The sequence below is a fragment of the Mauremys reevesii genome, linkage group 1 (genome assembly GCF_016161935.1).
Source record: "Mauremys reevesii isolate NIE-2019 linkage group 1, ASM1616193v1, whole genome shotgun sequence".
NCBI classification, from domain to species: Eukaryota; Metazoa; Chordata; order Testudines; family Geoemydidae; genus Mauremys; species Mauremys reevesii.
In genome coordinates, this window is record NC_052623.1 from 261,792,254 (window position 1) to 261,810,179 (window position 17,926).

General features: G+C 42.0%; 1 protein-coding gene across 2 annotated transcripts in view; it reads left to right on the top strand.

The window, feature by feature from the left end:
- TXNRD1 (thioredoxin reductase 1) overlaps positions 1–4,201 on the top strand; it is a 57,240-nt gene extending 53,039 nt beyond the window's left edge. For both annotated transcript variants that reach the window (XM_039487079.1, XM_039487078.1), the window contains exon 17: positions 528–4,201. In XM_039487079.1, the coding sequence (XP_039343013.1) occupies positions 528–590 (63 nt within the window). In that variant the 3' untranslated portion in view covers positions 591–4,201. The remainder of the gene's footprint in view (positions 1–527) is intronic.
- The last annotated feature ends 13,725 nt before the right edge of the window (positions 4,202–17,926 follow it).

Here is a 17,926-nt window from a genome sequence, read left to right on the forward strand (position 1 = left end):
GACAACCAGCATAATTTAGCCCCAGAACCGGACAGATGCAAAATTAGTTTAAAACCATCTTTCTCTTCCCCTTGCCCAGGGCTTCTGGAGACATAGCACAGAATCCCAGTGTATGTGTTGGAATGGTAGCCACATCTGCTCCACGCTTCTTAAAGCAGGAGTTCCAATCACCGGATCCTGGTCAGCACAAGTGCTGTAAATCCTAATCCAAACTATCTAGAGCTGGAATTGGTTCCAGAATTATATATGATTAACCTGATATTTTAATTTACCATATTAAGATAAAAGTGGTAGAAAGCTCTCAATTGTTTCTTCTTGACCACAAAAATAAAAACCCTAAGAAAAGTGGTGAAGACAAGGAGTGTGCGTACTGTGTAGCAATGAGGATGTTAAATGTGTCTTTGCCATTACAATATACTACTTTGAATAAGAAATGTTATGGTTGTAGCATTATTCCTTATATATCTGAGTGCCATCCTCCTTGGGATTCATTTCAATGGACTGAAAACATTCTTCCTTCCTCTTAGATATTCACCACGCTGTCAGTGACGAAGCGTTCTGGTGGAAATATCCTTCAGTCTGGCTGCTGAGGTTAATCACCCCCATTGTTGTTGCGTTTGCCAGAGACTGACTTTCATCACCACGGCTGACTTGTGCAAGGCAGAAGAAAACATCTCCAAACAAGCTGCCCTCATCATCCTCAGCAGCAGTGGGCACCCCTTTCACCAAAGCATTCATTTAACTGAATGAGAAGAGCACATTGGGATTTGTTAGTCACTCGTGATGATTGGATGGCAATCGGCAAAACAGTGGGAGTATTTAACATCAAGCTGCTGCATGGCAAGGCATCTACAGGATGCGTCCATGATGTCGCAGCCTTAACCCAGTATTTTCTGGTAGGCAGCGATGGAAGAACTGCTGGCACAGTTTGAGAATAACCCTTTTCTCCTAAATGAAGAGCTTCCTAACTTAAATGTGTAACCACAAGTACTGATAGTTCTATGGTATCTCTGTGTACTGCATTATAAAACAGTATGATGGTGACTGTTCCTCAGTGAGCCTGCATATCATCAGATCACAGTAATGCAGCAGGTAAAGTATGAGTATAGAGGGGTGATCTTATCTCATGTTTCATTCTGAGTCGGAAAATAGCCTGTCACGTACATTTAGCCATAATTAGCAATATCCAGAATAGCAAGTCTTTTTTGGCTTCCAAAAATCCTAAAACCAAAATTAATCCCTCATAGTTTCTTATCCTAGAGATGAATACTTGTTACCACGGTTGCCCCTTGTACTAGCCTCTGTGAAAGGAAAATGTTTATCTTGGAAAGGCCTTGTCTACATGGGAAAGCTTTTGGGGGAGGGGAGTAAGGGGCATCTTTAGTTTTTTGGCATAAACTGCCTTCCATCCAGACTCAAATGATCTTTTGGGGCATTATCTTGCATCTTATTCCTCTGTAATTAACCCACTTTGGAAGTGACATAATTTTGTTTTGGAATGTGTTATACCACTGTAAGATTGGTGTGGACATATCCCTGTTTTGAAATAGCTATATCACATCAGGTATTCCTTTCACTGCTATCCCACACTGCATTACTTCATATCTGGATTGGCTTGTCTGGTTACATGTGCACTCTCCACTAGAGCTGGGACCAAAACTTCTTTTTTGTCCAAAAAATGCATTTTGCTAATTCACGTTGAATTTGCTGAATTGTTTTGGTCGGGAGCAAAAAAATTCTAAAATAATCAAGACACTTTGTTTCAACATTTTCTGAATTAGATGTTTCAATTTTTTTATTCAAAATTCTTTTGCATTTTGAATTTTACATCAAAATTATTTTAAAATGTTGGGGGAAAAAAACCCAGACCACACCCTCAAACAAAACGTTTCATTCAACCTAAAACAATTCCTCCCCAACTTTACGGTTCAGCCACCAAACTAAAAAATCACTTATTTGCATAGCCCTCTCCTGCACCGTATCCCGTATTTAAAGTCTATGTGCTTGGTGAGGGAATGGAGGGGCGACATGGTGGTCTAAGGGATTGCAGACCTGTGGGGGAAAAAGAACAAGTTTTAAAAACTGAGCTAGGTTGCTGAGGGGCACACTTCAAGCACCGTTTTACCACAGTTGCTGCTCCCAGATTATGATGAACCCCAGCCCACAAACACACTTTTTTCAGACCAATTTAAGCACCAACTGCATCTTGACTGGACGTTCCTATCTCTGTTTAAATACTGGCAGACACACAAGTGCATCTGTGTATCTCCAGTTTGAGGCAAGTTCACAGACCCTGAGTCCATTGCACCCTCATGTGGTTGCATCAGGAAATTGAGGAATTCCTGGCCTTCCAGGGAGAAGAGTACCTTCAATCTCATCTTTTCAGGAGTCACTAGAATGCCAAGATTTACCAGCAGCTAACATTGCAAACGCAGGAGAAAGAGGCATTCCCAGGACAGGTGCCAGTGTGGCACCAAAACCAAGGAGCAGAATTACAAAAACAAAGATCTCGGTTAATGCCCCCAGCACATGTGCATACTACGAGGAGCTGGACTGAAGTAACTGCTTAGTTTATCCTCTTGCTCTAGCAGCATCCATATGCTGTCACAATGGTAGTGATCTTCCATCTCCTCCAACACCACCTGCCTATGCAGTTAACACATATGGAGCACCCTGTTCGTATTAATGATGGTCGGGATTGCTGTACTCTGCAGTGCTTCATCCATGCTGCCTGACAGCAGTTTGAAAACTCGTTTGAATCTAAAACAGTTTGAAAATGGTGTTGACTAGTGGAAAACAAGCCAATTCTGGGTTACAGTGGAAGAAATCAAGGGAGTTTGACCCCATGTTCCAGTAGTCCAGTAGATTCCAGTAGGTATCCCACAATCCTAAACAATCTACAGTGTATTGAGCCTAGCAACAGAACACTGTACCCTGGAACACCTGCCCAGACAGCTTGTGTGCTTATTTAAAAAAACAGTGCTATGTGGGCATTGTGATTCACAAAGGAAGTTGCTTAAGCCACTTTAGACAAAGCAGTGTGAATGTACTCTCTCAAGTTAGCTATATTTGTATAGTTGAGTAAATAAAAAGAAAAAAACAAACCTTGTCAATCTTTCCTGTGTAGACAACACCTAAAACTGTCCTAATTTCCATATGTGCATTGTTTATATCCGATTAAGAAAATTTATATTTTTAAAACAGACTATTTAAATGGTGCACTGGCCTTGTGCTGGGCTTCTGCACAGGGCGAATATCACCATTTTCTATTGAGAAGCTTCTAATAGTGTGGTAAATTATTTTTATAAACTCATATACTTATGAAAGATTTTTTTATGCTTTATACCATATAAAACAATGTGTATTTTTTTCTGGCCAGTTTATTGCTGCAAATAAAATGTTTGTGTGAAGTGCTACTCCTTTTGATGCACTCCTGAATGAAGAAACTCTAGCTTAGCAAGACATACATTTTTAAGACCAGAAAAGGCCACTTTGATCATAAACCTTTGCGTCATTTATTTCAGTCTTTTGATTTTTGAGTAGCATGTTAGATATTTTCAGATAAATGTAGGGCTTTTTGCCCAAATCAAACAAATAACAAGTTTTTTAAAATGTAAGGAATGAAAAATTAAGCGCCTACTTTTCACTAACATTAGGAACATTTGTGTTCCTAATGCTCTAGATGTCATTCATATATATATATATATATATATGACTTCAGAACATACAGTGAGTAGAGTTTCACACTAGGTAGGCCCTTGAATTCAAACATTTAAGCACCCGGGGAACTACTGATATGTGTCATCTTCCTGAAGACAGATATTTAAGTATATGAATAAGTTCCATGTGTACTCAAACATTTGCAGGACTGGGCTATAGATTATAAATCCTTCTTTACTGATTAATGTGCTAAATAATAATTTTTGGTGGATGTTTTCAAAGCTGCTGTTTTTTTATATTTTAAATAAGACAACTGAACTGTGAAAATGTTAGTACTTTCTCCAGATTTTTCTCTCCAATATTATTTTTACTGTGGGTCTATGCATGGTCAGAGGCATATAATTTATGAAGACGTCATATAAAGCTACATTAAAAGCCAAAACACAGTCCTTTGAATTCATATCAAATTAAATGTACATTTTATTATGAAATCTTTGGAAATATACTAGAAAATGTAATAAATTAAACTGTTTATATTCCACTCATGTCCTGCTCTTTATTTTATCAGTCATTAACATTTTTGGATCTCCTACATGGATACAAGCCAAATTCCTCCAAAGGTATTTAATGTCAAAAATGTAGAGAGTCAGCATTTTGTGAAGTTTCCATGCTTAATTGGCAGGCTTTATCTAATGAGATTAAAATTTTTACTGTTTAATTGTCTTCCACTTATCTTTTCCCAGCCTGACGTGACCTGTTAGATGATTGTACATGACTGTGGTATTCAGAGAGATTTGCCAATGGGGATGCCTCCCTCTTTCAGATGAAAACACTACAGTTTTTTTCTGTAATCTGAAGGTTGCTTTCTTGGGCTTAATTGTCAGATGCCCTATGACCCCTTTTAACCCCCTGTGCAGACTCATGCATTTTCTGGGGTTGGCGTGGGAAGCAGCTGCTACAGGCAGAGCTACTGCTGTCTCACTCACACAGATGGGCAAGGAGTGGACAAATAAGAGGGGGGAATAGGCACAGTATTGGCTCCACATTCCCACGCACCAGCCAGCACAGCTGGGCTGGTGAAGAGGGAAATTAGATACAGTGCTGGTGCAGCTTACTTATCTCATAAAACAAGGAATAAGCAAGGACCCTCGGGTAGCTGAGCTACACGCTGCCCCTTACTAAGGGCTTTTGATAACTCCCAATCTAGCTCACAGTGTCCGTTGAAAGTTTGGCAGTTGCAGGTAGCTATTGTCTATGTAGAACACGCTTGCCGGTTGGCATTGTCTCAAATGTCAGAGCACCTCTTAACTTAAAAGGGCAATGTGTAAAACCATAGAAATCTATTCAGTTAGGGCCAGGTCCACTCCCATTAAAGTCACTCACAGGACTCCCATCGTTTTTACTAAGAGTTGAATTGGGCCCTTCAAAGCCATTGACAAGCCCACTCAATTAAAAATGTAACATACTACAACCTAGTGTTAATATTCTTTTAGCACTAAATTTTTTTCTTTTAAGCAGGACTTACTCTAGGTTGCATGTAGTGTAATCAAGTTGTGCCTGCTGCTGGCTTTAAAGAGTAAACTGTGCAAAACATTTTTAGCCTAAAAACATCAATGTAAATAAGGCATTCGCTGAACAACATTACCCATGCTGAGAACAATGTATGCCACGCAGTGTGATATGGAAAGAAAAATGATGAATTGTGCTTGGTTTTAGATGAGGTTGGCCTTCGTTCTCTGAGACTCTTATTGCATTTGGTTCTTTGGCCGTGGTTTTTATTGCACTTTGTGAGTTGTGGCATAGGTGAGCTAAAGGTTTTTCCAGTTAAATTCTTTATTCAAGTCAGCTTGTCGCCTGTAAGTAATGCAAGCAAAACAAACAAAGACCCAAAACAATAACGACAACCACACACAGTGTGCCATAGGCAAAAGTTATTTAGTATTCTCCAATTCGTGTTCTTTGTGCATATTTATCAACATGGTCATTACAAATCCACCTGCATAATTGAGTATAATTGCACACCGGGCAGTATCTGCAAATCCACGCAGAGGACTGAGGTGCTGTGCCAGAGTTGATGTGGGGAAGCCAAGAGTGATGTAGCAGAGGGTATTGAAAGTCAGAATTCAAATGACAGTGACAAAGTTGAGAGCTGTGTAAAGCTTCCCACCCACATTTGTATTTTTCCTGGCTCTGCCCAGCATTATCTATGCCTTACTTTCATGAGTGTTAAAAATAACCTGCAAATTAGCAACTTATCTCCAAATAACATTTAGATTTAAACCTACACTGGTCACTCAGTTTCTGTACAAATTGTCAATCACTTGCCGCACATTTACAGCTTTAAAAAAATTGCCTCTAAGATGTGGTCTTACTTTTTTGGTCAGCGGATGTCAGGTCCATAACACAGATTAAATGTTTTTGTAAATGATGGTTGTTGCTTTTCCTTAAGGCAATATTAAAGTCTATTTAAAAAGAATATTAACACATGCTTCAGATGTTAGAGCTTCCAAATTATTAGTATTTGTTTCTCCAAAAGAAATGGTGAGATTTTCAAAGATGGCTTACTTCCATGTTTAGGTGCGAGCCAGCTCCCAGGCTGTTACCTCTGGCCTGTTGCTGCAGCCTCTCTCCCTACCCCACACAACTTCCAGCTGTGGTCTAAAGTCCAGAGAGGACAGCTGCTCCCATTTGGCTTCAGTGAAAGTTTGTGTGCTCAGCCCTTTTGAAGATCAGTTGACTTATTTAGGTGGCTAAATATGGTCTGAAGAGCCCAACTTTATGCACACATTTTTGAAAATCTGGTCAAATTTGTTTTACACTCCTCGCTAGCAAGGTACATAGACCAGGGAGAAGAAATTTGTAATTCAATTCAGAATGTTTGCTTCAGGCAGCAATCATTAACCACTGAGGTAAATACAGACCACCTTATCCCATCACTGCCAGAGCCTTTTCTCCTCAGGCTTTATAATGAACTGGTCGAATAATTTTCATCAAATAGTTGTATTTAAAGAATGTCCCACTTGGACTACATTATTCATGGCATATTTTTAGAGAGCTGGGTGAATAATTTAAACATATCCATCCAATACATTTATCAAGTATGATGTTCAACAAATCTATCTTTTTCTCTATTCTTTGCCCAGTTCTTCTGTATCTATGCAGTTCTGTTAATGGAGCGATACTAGTCTTTCTGCAGAGATCCCTGTGTTGTAGCCAGCTCTTCTTTAAGGGGGCATGGGGCTACGGTTGCCACCTCAGTGGCATGAAAAGCTGGGACATCCAGGATGATCCTGAGCCCATAAAACTGGACTGCTGGCAGAGTGCACTGAGAGCCCTTAGAGATTGCCTGGGACAGCTACCTTAAAAAAGGGATGATCCTGGGAAAACCTGGTCAGGTGGCAACCCTCCCATGAGGCAGCCACTGACAGGGGAGGCCCTGGTAGAATGTGCCTCCTTTGGAGCTTTGTTGTCATGTAATGGAGGATGGGAAGGTAGCAATTTTGCAGATGTACAGAGCAGTCACAGGATGACTGGCCCCTTTAAGAGTAATAGGTCCAGCCCTACATGAGCTTCCCTCAGCTCTCCTTCCCAGGTGGGGAAGTCATTGCAGCTGTGTGACAGGTAGGTCTTATGGCTAAATCAGTCCCAGGCCTAGTGATAAAAGAGAAGCCTCAGCAACTCAAAAGGGAGATGGGAAGGGAACAGCTTGGAGGGGGTCTGCTGACCTCTCCTAGCCTAGGGGAAATATTTGAAAGGGGCCAGTTTAGAGAAGCTGACTGGGGGCTACAGCTGGCTTGAGCTACCAGTACAGACTCCAGGAGGAGGGTTGTGAGACTTGACCTGAGGAGATGAAGCCTATGTGAGTTACCAGCATAGACTCTAGCAGGTGGGTTGCCAGACTCAGGCTAAGGGGCTGTTTAATTGTGGTGTAGGCACTGGGGCTCAGGCTGCAGCCTGAGCTCTGGGACTCTCCCACCTCACAGGATCCTAGAGTCTGGGTATGTCTACATTACAATGTATGCCCAGGGTTTGAACTCAGACTCAAACCTAACCTCTCTTCCATTTACACACAAATCATGCTGACCCAGGGCTCGGTCGCAGGACCCTACCGGGTGTGGGGATCAGAGTTTGAGTCAAGCCAGGACCCAGGGTTCAAGCCCTTTTGCTTTGCAGTGTAGACTCAGCCCCACTGGACTTGTGCTCTGGGAGTCTGCCAAAAGTAACCCACAATTCCAAGCCCAAATGTCTACAGAGACTTTTAGCCCCGTGAACCTGAGTCAGCTGACCTGGGCCGCCTACGACCATGCCACGGGTCTTTTAGCCCTGTGTAGATGTACCCACAGAGACAATCTCAGTTCCAAGTATTCTGGCCTGGGAGCAGTTTCTTACAAGAGGCAGACAGAGGGAGCAGAGTGCAGTACGCCTGCAGGGCCACACTGTGCCACAAGGGAGGTATCCTGAGGGACAATTTCCTGTCACAAGGGCTTTCACATAAATGACTCTGCCCTGGATTGCTAAGGGTTTGAGGTCTGAACTTGGGGAATCGTTGTTTGATGGGTGGGGATGGGAAAGTCTCCCCTTGCGAAGGAGTAGTGTGGAAGAAACTCCACAAAGGGGGCTTCCATGAACACGTCTTCCCCCATAGTTGCTTCCCACGGCTTTTACTGCAGTTAGGGAATGCCAGAATGTTGTTAACCTGGTTAAATGTGTTTTATTTTTAATGTGTGACAGACTGGCATTAGTCTGTCAGTTTATATTTGTGGTAGTGCAAAATAATATTAAACGAGAACAAGGAAAAAATGTGAGCTCTCTCTCTTTAAGCTCAGATGGAAGACAGACAGCATTTGTTTTTCTCTTTATGTATCTTAATTCAATGGCAGCAAATTATCCTGCTGAGTCAGTGATGTGAGCCATTGCCCTTTAAAAAGAAACAACCCCTCAATCTTGGCTGTGTTGAGGATTCAGAGAAGAGCTCTGTGTGAACTTGAAAGCCTGTTTCTTTTGCCTTCAGAAGTTAGTCCAATAAAGATATTACCTCACTCACCATGGATCTCAGAGGATTAATTGGCGGTTATCAAGTTTGAGATTTTTTGAAGGTCCCTAAGGGAGTCAGGTGTTCAAATCTCATTGAAATCCAATTAGAGTTGTTCACTAGTGCCCTTAGCACCCTTTCAAAATCCCCACCTAAGACTTAAACATGTTGAAGGACATGCCAGACAGTAACCTATTGTTGCTCTTTTTGACCCAAATGGCTAGCTAATTTTCAGGGGGTTGCATGTTAGGAGGAGACACAGATGATGGAGTCTGGTATTTCTTTGATGCAATCCTGTTAATTTATCAAGAACGTACAAAATCCTGGTTCCCTGTGCACAGCAGGAGACAGTTTCTTTGCTCACAGCCACAATCCTCCTTCCAGCCAATGCTTCAGCTCTTTCTCTTAGTTTGTCTCAGGGTGACCCTACCAGTGCTTCTCTGTCTTCCTCATAGCTGCAGTCCAATCAATCCTGTGCCCCTGTGTTTATCAGTCCCACAGGAAACCCTATGGACCTCATGGCCCAGGCTTGCATGTGGTCTCACCCTTGGGAGGTGATTTTTCCATTGTTTCAGCTATCACTAAACACAGGGGCATCTAATCATTCCCTCTTTTAGCCTGAATGGAAGGCAGCTGTCATGCCCAACTGCTTTGAGTTGTGTGATGCGCAGTCCCCTTTATTACACTATCATCAGTGCTGGTGAGCATTTGGATGTTTGGCTTCAGTTCCAATAAGCACAACAACATTTGGATCTTTATACAAATTATCTGGATCTCATGAATCAGTAATAATAAGGCTGGAAATATCAAAAGGTTAAGTTTCCTTGCGGTGTCCCTTCTGAGCTTCCCAGTGGGCTAGATATACCACAAGAGTAGACTCCCTTGCAGTATTTGGCACCTTGCTTCTGGTATGCATGGGCATATACATTGGTGACCAGGATGGCAAAAGTAGAAGATAGATAGATAACCTTTATTCTCCCCAAACTTCTACTTTTTTCAAACTTTAAATTAGGGTTGATTTGAATTTTACATGAACATTCATGGTGATGGGGAAGGGAGGTTTCTACTTTATCTCACCTGATTCACACCTGTTTCTGATCACCAGAAACCATAATAACCAAGATCCATATAAATTCCTTTAATACACGGGATAGACTTTGAAGAATGCTTAACGCTTAGCTCAGTAGAACACTCTGTTGATACTTGCAAGTCTTCCAATTATACTATCAGCTTTGATGTTCAGTGGGTTTATGGTGATGGGCAGAGTTGCACTGGATGGCTTTTATTATACTGGGATGAGTCAGAATTGTAAAGCATTTACAAAATACATTTTTTATTATTTTACTATTATGGCAGCAGCCATAGACCCCAAGTAAGATTGCCGGGTGCTATCCAATCATGTAAGAAGATATGGTCTTGTGCTTTCTAAATTATATGGGGAAAGTGTAGACCTTAAGCAGTCTTAAGCCGAAGGCCAAATTAATTGCTAGCATAGTAATATATAATTCCATGGACCTCAACTGGAGTTAAGTCTCTAACGGCGCAATTGTATTACTGGCTGTGCAAAGTGTGGGGGTCAGTTGCTTGATGGGTTCATCTAATATTATGGTAGCAGCCTGAGGGGTTTTTGTTGTGGTGGTACCAATGCCAGTACCAACTGACCCCTCAGTAGGGTGGCCAAGCATGCAATGACTGTTGGAACTCAATTATCTTCTCATTTAGATAAGATATTCCTCCAGTTCAGAGGAGAGACAGATTGGTGAGGCAGTGAGGGGGAAAGCAATGAGCAGGCCAGATGGGGTAGTGTAAATCAGAGTATCTCCCTGAAGTCAATCCTCAGCTGAGGATCTGGCTCCCACCAGTGCCCAAGGGTGAAAATAAGACATGTTTCACCAGCACTCCATTCAAAATAGTACATATACCTCTTTAAAAACAACTTCCATGGACAAGACTTTCCTGCTCTTGGGCATGGAATTTGAGCTCTGCTTACAAAATGGATGAACCAATTCAGCTGGAATGCTAACTTAGTAGAAGGGAATCTTGTTTCATAGAGGACATATTTGTATGCATTTTTTTAAAATAACGGTACCACAAACTGCCTTCAAAGGAAAAAAAAAAAGGCTATTGCTATTCAGAGTGAAAAATGTCATTACTATGCTGATGACTGTTGACAGGTACATATCATGGATGTCTGCTATGATGTGCTAATTATTCTGCAGTTTGAGCAGATGGCACTTTGTGTTTTCATTTCAGCTGTAAAAACACAGTATTTGTGACATGTTGACAGTGCATGTTTAATTGCTCCATGGATGTCTTCCAAGCTCATGTTTTCCACTCATTTTCAGAAGAAAGATGCATAATTAGCTCCAGGGTTATGGGGTATGCTGCTCGTTAGCATATTTTCATTTGCTCCTCAGTGATGAATGAAGGCTGGTGTCACAAATACTAAAACCTACCTTTGATGCTGAATGCTGCCAGTGGCATAATACAGGTGGGTTCCTAGCCAATGTTATGAATCAAGGACACAAGAAAAGTACATTGTGATCCAACTCATCTTCCATACATTCTCCCATTCCAGGGCGAGGCTCAGAAGAAAGGGATTCAAATTAGTTAGCTATTACTAAGGCCACAAAGGACATACCTGGAGGCACTATTCTTAGCATCAGGACAGATTATTTCTTTGACATTTAATGGCAGTTTTAGGTCCCCCTTTCTGCTCTTTTCTCTGTGACTTTGCTTACTTTTTTGGTGTCAGGATTATGATGTACAATTGTATAGCGGGCCAAATTCCTCACATGCACCTGTGCAATCCAGCTGAAGGCAATAGGGTTTTATGGGTGTAATGAGAGAGGGGTCTAAGCCAAAATCCCAGATCCAATGTCCCTCTGTCCCTGAGCTTTGGAGGGGTTTGCAGTTTCAGGATCGGGATTTGAACTTCCCAGCTGGCTGTTCTCTAGAAATGAACCAAACCCCCAGATATGAAAAACATCTATAGACTTAGGGCTTTGCAATCCAGATCCAGACTTGTTTGCTGGGGCCTATCTCCTCAGTAAAACCAGGACAGAATTTTGCCCAGGAACTTCTATAATTGAAGCTTACTGGACCTGCCCCCATGACAGAAGCTAACAGAAAATCCTAGATATAAGGCATGGTAATGAGGCAATTAATGGAAGACTGGCCCCAGTGTAGGAAGTGATTTGCACTAGTGAGAGTTTTGATTGGGGATAAAGCTTCCACACTGAAGTCCATGGTGGAGAGCCCTGAAAACCTACTAACCAGAGGGACAGCATCAGAGAAAAGAAAAGCACGAAGCTTAGGTTCCACCCACGGTATTCTTCAATTACTCTCAGAAGCAGTCAGAAGAGGCCGTAGGGCATGAGGAGGGTTTTAAATGTGCATTAACTTGGCATCAATCAAGACACACTAAAAATGTCGTGGCCATTGCAAAAATAGTCAGGCAGTAAGACTACATCATGATGCAGTGGTCTAGAGATAATTATGTAATTTTTTCTCTTCAAAGAACATTTTAGAATTATTTTTGAGGAAGAACAGGCAAATCTCTCTTCTCAGTATGGAATGATATACTTTTAAATTGGTTTACATTCTGTCCACTGTTTTATGGATGGGGACCTAACCTAAAACTTCAGACTGAGGGGCACAAATTCTCCTGGGAAAATACCCCTAGCACCACCACTCTGCCATCCGACTTGTTTTAGTCCCTTCAGCTTTTTCCTCTCGCGAGGTAGAGCATTGAGATCCGAAGTATCAGATGTCTCTGTGGAGATGAGGCATGCACAGTGGGAGTCTAGCGGTCTGAGAAGTGATGGACGTACGGTGAAACACTGGTCTCATTAGAACTTGCCCTCTCTGCATTAGATGAACTAGTTCTTTCTTCCTGCCTTTGTATGGTTTGACGAGCTCTCCACCATTATCCCTCCACATTTTGTCATCTTCATGACTGTTGGTTGGTTTCTATCTATCTAGGTTTCTAGAAGGCTGCCCAATACTGTAGTATCTGAGCACCTTCCATTAAATGAAAGAGGTGACTTGTGGAGGAGATTTCTTTTGTGTTACCACTACAGCTTTCAATGATAGAAAAGTTATGCCTCGTTAACCTTCATTATATCTGGGGTTCAGAACATCTGAGCTATTTTGGAAGAGTGAATGTTTCAGCTAGGATTATTTTGAGAGAAGCAGCACCCCAGCTACACCCAGAGTTCCCCAGACGCTCCCCCTCCATAGCAGTTGGGAGCTTTGAGGTGTGTGTGTGTGGGGGAATGTCCATCTGCTATGTCTGCTCTATGCCACTCATAATTCCCCTACCACGAATGGGATTCGCAAGTAGTTGGTTAAACCTATGTTGTGCCGAAGGGGCCAAAATCTGGCCCTACATTTCAGCACTTCCCTCCCTGAAGCTCATGGGGAGGGAGAGCTGGCATTCAGTTACAGGCCCATATGACATCATCATTATCTGCTCCAAAGAGCTTGCCAGGGTCCTCTAGCAAAGAATAAGCAGCCAAGGCTTAATATTTCTGGCATAAAAAACAAGCGGGGTGGGGGGTGGCGGAGAATTCTATTTAAAAAAAATGGAGTCTCTATATACACAATAAAGAAGCAGCAAGGGGAAACCCAATACATTCTTGCTTTGGAGTTAACCTTTGTAAAGGACCAACCATTGCTAGTAAGATTAATGTTCATATTTGAACGTTTTTTTATTGTATTCCAAAAGTGACCATATGGTTATTTCTTTCTGCTTTTCTGCCTTTTAATGCTATTTCTCAACAACAACAAAAGGCTTTTTTCTTCACAAGCCTGGAGTCAAATGGTTTAGATATGTGGGCTCTTAGTGTGTGATACTAGAGGGAAAATGCATTCATTTGTTTTCATGCACTGGTTCATTGGCAGTGATCACATTATGGATATGTGTGCTATTCCCTACTTCCCTTTGCACTGCAACTATTTTGGAGTATAATAGCTATTGAAATGAATGTGTTATGGTGGAATTAGGAGAGACAAAAATAATTACCAACGCAGTTGTCTTGCCTCTCATGTGGCATATGTAATTTAATTTCTTTGGCTTGTGCAAATCTGTTTTACAATCCCAGTTTCCTTAACTGTGTATATGAATTTATTAGACAAATAAAAAAGCCAAACTGGACATCTGAATACAGGATGTGCTGCTTTCCTTTCCCTTCCCTCCCTGTGGATGGAAGGAAGCCAGGTCAGAAGAAGTTGTGGCGTTTTACCTATCCCTCCTGTGACAGACCCAGACCAGTGGGGTACAGGAGTCTGGTAGAGGGCAAATATACTGGTCACTGGATGAGTAGTTTTCTGTTCCCTGAGTGACCAGAGCAGGGACTGCACTAGAGTAATCAGGAACCTGCTAGAACCAACTAAGACAGGCAGGATAATTAAGACACCTGGAGCCAATTAAGAAACTGCTAGAATCAATTAGGACGGGCTGGCTAATCAGGGCACCTGAGTTTAAAAAGGACCTCACTTCAGTTTGTGGTGTGTGTGAATAGCTGGGAGCAAGAGGCACTAGAGTGAGAGGGTGTGCTGCTGGAGGACTAAGGAGTACAAGTGTTATCAGATACCAGGAGGAAGGTCCTGTGGTGAGGATAAAGAAGGTGTTTGGAGGAGGCCATGGGGAAGTAGCCCAGGGAGTTGTAGCTGTCATGCAGCTGTTACAGGAGGCACTATAGATAGCTGTAATCCACAGGGCCCTGCGCTGGAACCTGGAGTAGAGGGCGGGCCCGGGTTCCCTTCCCCCCCCCCCCAAACCTCCCAACTCCTGATCACATACAGGAGGAGTTGACCGAGACTGTGGGTTCCACCAGAAGGGAAGATCACTGAGGTGAGCAAATCTGCCAATAAGCACAGGACCCACCAAGGTAGAGGAGGAAGGTTGTCACACTCCATTCTGAGCTGGGTTTGTTTATTACAATGCAAGCTGTGGACTTCGACCATTCTCCCTTCAGGATAATAATCTACATGTGGGGAGATGAGTAGAGGGGGCCCAGATTTCTACATATGCATGAACAACAAGCAAACAGATAAAAAAGCTGTCTGTTAATGAAGCTATTTCTCCTACAGGCTGGAGGAAGAATTAAAATATTATTTATATATTTTTAAACACTTGGGAGGTGCTCACATGCTTTGTTGTTGGGTTTCCAGAAGTACATAAATTGAAGCTTGCACTGCTGCTGTACCTCTTTTTGAGTCCGTGGGCTTATCAATTTGGCACTCTTCATGCATTTAAATATTACTCTAGCGACCTTTCACCTTTCCTAAGTATACTAGTAGCTGCCCTCAAAATTCACAGTGAAAATTGCAAATAAACAACAAAAGAGGGAGGTGCCACTTCTATCACTTTCTTCTAATTTTTGCGTGAATGTTTTAAAGATGTACAAACCTAGGTGCTGACAAACACTTGCCCATTAAAAATGACATGCCCAGCCACGAACTTGCCCTCCTGCTTGGTGGGAGTTAATGGAAGAGTTAATGAAGCACCCAACATCTCCATTGTGACTTCTGACTCTGGGGCCGGTGACCCGACCTGTAGTGGCCATCTTGATATTCTGACTACTCAGCTGAAGTCACTGGAAGCTTTGGATGCTCAACACTTCTGAATATCAGGTTCCCTAGGAACAATATATACCAAAATACCGGATGTGTAAGCCAGTTCTTATTAGATATACCTGCAGTTTATCAAATGTGGTTCTATACTAAATAGATAGGGCTTTTTCAGTGTGTGCTTATTGAATGGGAAATTATATATGCACGTGGGCCTTGATTTATGTGATTTGCAGTCTATTAGGCCTACTTCTGATGCACCAAGCTCTGCAAACGTGGCTTTACAGGGGCCAAATTCTGCACCTTGGATACATGCAGGCAGTTCTGTTTGACTTGGACAGCCATACATTTTAGGGCAAAAATTGGCCTCATATAATTACCTTGATTATTTCCAGCCCATTTTTAAGAGACCTAGCACACCCATAGTGAAGGCTGTGCTTCTCTTTAATATTTTTCTTGCTCAGAAATATTTACAATTTCTCTCCTTGACCGATGTAGTGCTAGGAGATACCTTTGCCTACTTCCTACACACATTTCTGTAAACAATGTGGGATATAACAGAAAAGGCTTGTTTGACTTCCTTCTGGAAAATGTTTGCTGTAAAACAAATCAGTGACCTGGCCTCATTTTGTTAGATAAACAAGTTAAGGGGGTCGCAATGATAATCCACCTGACTGCATCACTATGCAAACATTAAGGAAGAGAGCAGAGCCTATTACTTTTGTTGTTGTTGTTTTGTTTTTAGCTGTAGCAAAATGCAGCTAGTGTGCTGACGACTGAAAGTTGAAAGCTCACATCCTGTCCACACTGGGCACAGACCTGTGCTAGGTACAGTATAAGCCTGGTCAAACACAATTGTTTGTGGCAAGGTCTAACTATTGCTGTATTTGTGGTTGTCGAATAGTGGGAGATGAGAAGAAAAATGCTAATCTAGACAAGGGCCTACAGATTCCTAGTTGGTTCTGTGGATCCCTCAATGCGGGGGTTCAAATCAGATTAAGGAACTGGGGTTAAATATGATTCCAGCTATAGAGCTTTCTGAAATGGTTTAGTCAGTCACCATGGTCGAGGACAGTAGTTGTTAAAAGCACCGTTACGCTGTGCGGTAGGTTGACATTTAAAAGTTTTGCCACTCTGTAAAATGGGGACAATAATACATCTTACTTCACAGGGCTGTTGTGAGGATAAAGAAATGAATAATTGTGACACATTTTGAGATCTACTGAGGAAAAACACCATATAAGAGCCATGTATGTTTGTGGTTATTTATTAACAATTGTCAAGCAGGTTAAAACTTGGGCTCTAATTTACCTGGTAAATAGAATCCTAAACCAATCAGTTGTAAATATAGTGAGACTGTATCCAAAGACTTGTAACTTAGTCCTTGACTCATTTGTAACTGTAGCATAGACAGCCTCTTGTAATATTTCATGGTTCCAGGTTACAGTCTATAAAGAGCTCAATTATGGCATGAAGGTAGGCAAAGGGAAGTGCAGAGGACTCTTGGAGATGTGTCTAGGCAAGCAACATGCATCTGGGATTCCTAGAGGAGCACAGCTACTGCACCATCCTTATTCAGGGTCATCTTTGTTGGCTGTACTGGGTGGAGGGTGGCATCATTTCTGGGGAGGTAGTGCCAGCAGTGGCATCCTCATACATTCATTAGCAAGGAGTGCCAATATATTTGGCTGCTGTTCAAGGTGCTCAGACATTATAAATGATGGAAGCCATATAATTACCTAGAGGGGAGTAGGAGGAGCTTGCTTGCTCTCTTTTTCATCCCCTCTTCCCTCCCTACCTTAAACACCCTTTTAGGACTGAGCACAACAGACCCCTGAGGGGATGTAACATTGATGTCTAGTAGAGAAAAGGTGCTGACTTCATAAACAATGATGGATGTCTGAACCAGCAGTTAATCTCCTTTAAGAAGTGGATCATTAATCTAAGGCCCTATTTGCCAATTATAGGCATATTTATCAATGGACTAGATGTTAGACAGTTTCTAACTTCCTCCACTCACAGAATCCTAAAAGTCACACAGAAAATATCCCCATTTACACCTTTTTGGGCCATCTCCTCAGCTGGTGTAAATCAGTGAAGCTGCCAGGAGTAGAAGGATGATCCTGGAATTCAGACATTGGCCTAAGAATGAGGAGATCTTGGTTCAGTTCCAGGTCTGTCATGACCATCCTCTGTCACCTTGGACTAACCACATAGGCACCTAACTGTCTTTGAGGACTGGGGCCTTAATCTTTCTGTGCTTCAGGTCCCCATCTGTAAAATGGTGATAATAATTTGTTTGTCTGCTTTTTAAATGGATTACAAACTCTTCAGGGCAGGGACTGGCACTCACTGTGTTTGGACAGTGCCTAGGACAATGTCAGTTGTGGTCTCTAGATGCTGCTATAATAGAAACAAATTAAAAAAGTAAACTAATGGACATATGCCAGTTTACTCCAATGAAGGACCAGGCCCTGGTGGGGTTTTTTTTTTTTAATGAATGGTGAAAAATAAGAATCCAAACATTTCCTTTTCCTTTTGTTTTTCCAGCAGAAGTTAGAAAAGCCAGCAGTTTGCTCTGATGTCCTGTGTGTTAGCAATTTCTGTAGAATTAAAGTATATGGGCTCAATTCTTTGGTGCGTTCTGATCCTTTGCAG